The 4101-nt window shown below is 58.0% G+C and overlaps 2 protein-coding genes across 2 annotated transcripts in view; one reads left to right on the forward strand and one right to left on the reverse strand.

The window, feature by feature from the left end:
* Positions 1 to 153: 153 nt before the first annotated feature.
* LIN7B (lin-7 homolog B (C. elegans)) lies at positions 154 to 3387 on the forward strand (the record flags this gene model as incomplete). The annotated part of the gene is made up of 5 exons (XM_010849593.1): positions 154 to 357; positions 645 to 716; positions 1454 to 1663; positions 2776 to 2939; positions 3284 to 3387. Coding segments are annotated over 5 exons (672 nt in total), but the record flags the coding sequence as incomplete, so codon positions are not given.
* Positions 3388 to 3475: 88 nt separating this feature from the next.
* LOC104995725 (chromosome unknown open reading frame, human C19orf73) overlaps positions 3476 to 4101 on the reverse strand; it is a 1863-nt gene continuing 1237 nt past the window's right edge. The window contains 3 exon segments of the mRNA XM_010849704.1: positions 3476 to 3658; positions 3660 to 3833; positions 3835 to 3914. Of these exon segments, the coding sequence (XP_010848006.1) occupies positions 3476 to 3658; positions 3660 to 3833; positions 3835 to 3914 (437 nt within the window).

Here is a 4101-nt window from a genome sequence, read left to right on the forward strand (position 1 = left end):
CTGCACGCACACCTCTGCGCGGGTGTCTATGGGGATCCCGGGCACGCAGGGCGCCCAGCTGGCCGCAGTCTCTCCTCTGCCACCTGCGGCGACTCTGCGGGCGTCCGGCCGGGACGCGGCTGTTCTTCCCCGGGTTTGCGTTCGTCCTGACTTGGTCTCTGGCCGCAATCTCTCCGTGTTCTCTGCGTCTTCGCGTCTCTGACTGTGTGTGTCTGTGCGCCCCGCCCCCGCCCCGCAGAAGTGTCCCGGGCGGTGGAGCTCCTCGAGCGGCTCCAGCGCAGCGGGGAGCTGCCCCCGCAGAAGCTGCAGGCCCTCCAGCGAGTCCTGCAGAGCCGCTTCTGCTCTGCCATCCGAGAGGTGAGAGCACCGCGGCGCCGGGGTACGGGGCGGGCGGCCGTGGTCCTCCTCCTGGTCTCCCCGAGCCGAGGGACTACGCCTCCCAGCAGCGACCGGGGCGGCGCTCCTGGGGGTTGCGGGGGTGGTGCCCGCGCTTCAGCTCAGGGGTTCTTCGGGAGTTGTAGTTTCCGTGGCCTCGGGATTGCGGGGGCGGGGCGGACCCTTGTGTGGGAGGGTCTGCGGGCCTGGACGCCTGTGCTGAGGAGCTGGGCTGGCGGCTCCCTGAGGCAGGGCTGCGTCCTCACCAGGTGTATGAGCAGCTCTACGACACGCTGGACATCACCGGCAGTGCTGAGATCCGGGCCCACGCCACGGCCAAGGTAGGCTCCCCCCACCCCACGGCTCATGGTATCCACTGAATCTCATGGTCCAGCTCAGCGTCTTCCCAAAGCCAGTCATTCCTGTTTCCTCCTTCATGATGTTTGCCATATCTATCACCTTTACTAGTATTTATAATGTATTTTGAATAGTCTCACATTTGTAGCTTCAATGTCATATAAAAGTATCTTTGAAAGTGAAAAGAGAAAGTTTTAGTCACTGAGTCGTGTTCGACTCTTTGTGATCCAATGGACTATAGCCCACTGGGCTCCTCTGTCCATGGAATTTTCCTGGCAATTAGCAAGTACAGTTAGAAACTAGTATGAAATGCCTGACCAGAAGATAACTTTAAACCTTTACATGATGAAAACAATGAAGTTGGGTTAAACACTGAAATCTTACTTAGCCACGGTTAGATGCTGTTTGCTTGCTCGAGGCTTGAGACTCTCTGTCCAGGCCTTTTTTTCTCTCTGTAAAAAGGTGAGATTGGCAAAAAAAGTGAGATTCAAGACACACACACACCAAATGGAGACTTTCTCTTTGAAAGTGAAGTGTCCAAAGTGACTAAATCTGACGTCCTGTCACCAGAGTGATCTTGTGTTGACTTGTGTGGCCGGTGCCCCATTCTTGAGGAAAGCTCCCTGGCCAAATCCCTTTCCTGGGCAGGGGCCTAGCCTCTACCTGAATGTGTATGCCCATTGTGGGGGGTCCTCACCTCCCAAGGCTTTCTCTTTCCCAGGCCACGGTGGCCGCCTTCACAGCCAGTGAGGGCCATGCACATCCCAGGGTAGTGGAACTGCCCAAGACGGATGAGGGCCTGGGCTTCAACATCATGGGGGGCAAGGAGCAGAATTCGCCTATCTACATCTCCCGTGTCATCCCTGGGGGTGTGGCTGACCGCCACGGAGGCCTGAAGCGTGGGGACCAGCTGCTGTCAGTGAATGGTGTGGTGAGTTGGGGGCTGAGGCAGGGCTGGGGGCCATAGTCTGCCCAAGGTAGCAGAGTCCCTGTTTTTCATATTCACTCAACACACTGAACACTGCCTCTGTGTCTCACCCTGTTCTGGGCTTTGCTGTAGACCCTGAGAGTAACTAGGGGGTTTCCCAGGTGGCTCAGTGGTAAAGAATCCGCCTGCCAATGCAGGAGCCCCAGGTTTGATCCTTGGGTCAGGAAGATCCCCTGGAGAAGGAAATGGAAACGCACTCCAGTGATCTTGCCTGAAGAATCCCATGGATAGAGGAGCCTGGCGGGCTACAGTCCATAGGGTTGCAAAGAGTTGGACACGACTGAAGCAACTTAGCATGCACACATACTGAGAGTAACTGGCCTCTGCTGCTACTTCCAAGGACACCCTCTCTGGTGAGGGAGATAGACCCTGGCTGAAATAATCCTAAACCAGGGAGAGAATGAGAAAGCACAGAGCACTGTGAGAGCCCAGATGTGGCACCAGACCAGTGTAGATGAGGGAAGTTTTTGGAGATTAAGAACATTTGAGTTTGTTGTTGTTTTTTTTGGCTGCTCTAGGTCTTGGTTGCAGCATGTGGGATCTAGTTCTCTGACCAGGGAGTGAACCTGGGCTCCCTCCATTGGGAGCACAGAGTCTTAGCCACTGGACCACCAGGGAAGTCCCCTTGAGTTGGGTTTTGAAGGATGAGTAGGAGTTGGTGAAGAGTGTTAGGTTGAAGGTACTGTAGGCAGGGACTGTGACTCTGCACTCCTATGAGCTGAAGAGAAAAGGCTTGGTTCTGATGGACTAGGGCATGCAGATAATTAAAACCCACTGTGGTTAGAGTAGAAGGAGGCAGAGCTTGGGGCCAGCTTGGGAGGACTGTGAGCAGTGGAAGGCTGCTCAGCCTGGAAGTATAGAAAGACCCCCTTGGGACTCTGGGGAATAAGAGACTGGGGGGAATAAGACACTGGAGGCCAGAACACCGAGGATGAGGTCTGAGCTGGGGCCAGGTGGTGGGGACAATAAACAGGGCAGGAGGGATGGATTGGGGGTCATCAGGCTTTGCCAGGGAGGAAGGGGATAAAGATGAACTGTCTGAACGGCCCCTGCAGAGCGTTGAGGGCGAGCAGCATGAGAAGGCAGTGGAGCTTCTGAAGGCTGCCCAGGGCTCGGTGAAGCTGGTGGTACGCTACACACCTCGAGTGCTGGAGGAGATGGAAGCCCGCTTTGAGAAGATGCGCTCCGCCCGGCGGCGCCAGCAACATCAGAGCTACTCGTGAGCCCTTTGCCACCACACCCCTGGGGCTCCTCTGCCTCCCTCATCCCCAGACTCCCAGACCAGGCCGGTAATTTCTGAGACACTGATTGCCACCCCCAGCCCTGGCTCCTTTCCTTGGGATTCTGACCTTTGACCCCGACTCTCACCCCAAGCCATTCTGACTACCTTGGGGGCCCCTACTTAGCTCACTCCCACCCCAAGATGGGGAACCTGCTCTCTCCGGAATCCCTCAACCCACTTCCCTGGGCTCTTGGCTCTGGAACCCCAATCCTGGCTCTCTCCCATGCCTACTGCTGTCTCCTCCGCTGAGCTTGGCTCCCCTCTCTTCACCCTCCTTTTAGGTCCTTGGAGTCTCGAGGCTGAAACCACAGATCTGGACCCTCACCCCCTCCCCTGTACAGTATTTATTGTCACCAACTCCTTATTTAAAGATCTTTGACCCTCACTGAGTGTCTGTGTCTGTCCTGCATACCGGGGTTGGAGTGTCTGGAGATGTGGGCGGGAGAGAAGCTGAGGTCGAGACCAGACCCTTTTCAGGGTCTGAGAGCGGAGCTTGAGACTTTTTGCCAGGTCTGAAGACAGAGGCTGGCCGGCTTCCCGGGGATAAGTCCAGGATGGAGGCTGGGACCCGGTCTGGGTCTGAGCGCGGGATCAGAGCTGAAGACAACTCCCCCTACCCTTCCGAGATTCTGAGGGCGGAAGCCAAGCCCCCTTTCTCTGTAGCTGGTTTGACCAGGAGTCCTGAAACGCGCCAGAGTCAGTGGGCGGCCTCCGTGTGGGCGGGGCGGAGCGAACCATTAGCCTAGTCCGCCGGGGGAGCCCTGCCGGCCGCGCAATAGTCTGCGCGGGAGGTGGGGGTGCCACGTGCAGTTCCCGAGGCGGGCTCAGGGGGTGCAGAGTAAGGTGCACTCGTCGACCAGGCATTCACCCCACCTTATAACCCGAGCGCGTGTCTCCGGGAGCCGCCCCCATCTTAAAAGCCATCTTTTACTCCCACCTCGCCGCCCGCCCAACCCTCCTGTCCCGTGCGGCGCGAGGGCAGGCGCGCGCCACCGCCGGAATCCGGGGTCGCGACTGGCGTTCCACGCCGCGCGCCACTCGCTTCAGGTGACATCATCCCCATGCCGGGCTCCGCCTCCCGCCCCAGCCGCCTCACGCC

This window comes from Bison bison, unplaced genomic scaffold (assembly GCF_000754665.1).
Source record: "Bison bison bison isolate TAMUID 2011002044 unplaced genomic scaffold, Bison_UMD1.0 scf7180017864285, whole genome shotgun sequence".
Classification (NCBI taxonomy): domain Eukaryota; kingdom Metazoa; phylum Chordata; class Mammalia; order Artiodactyla; family Bovidae; genus Bison; species Bison bison.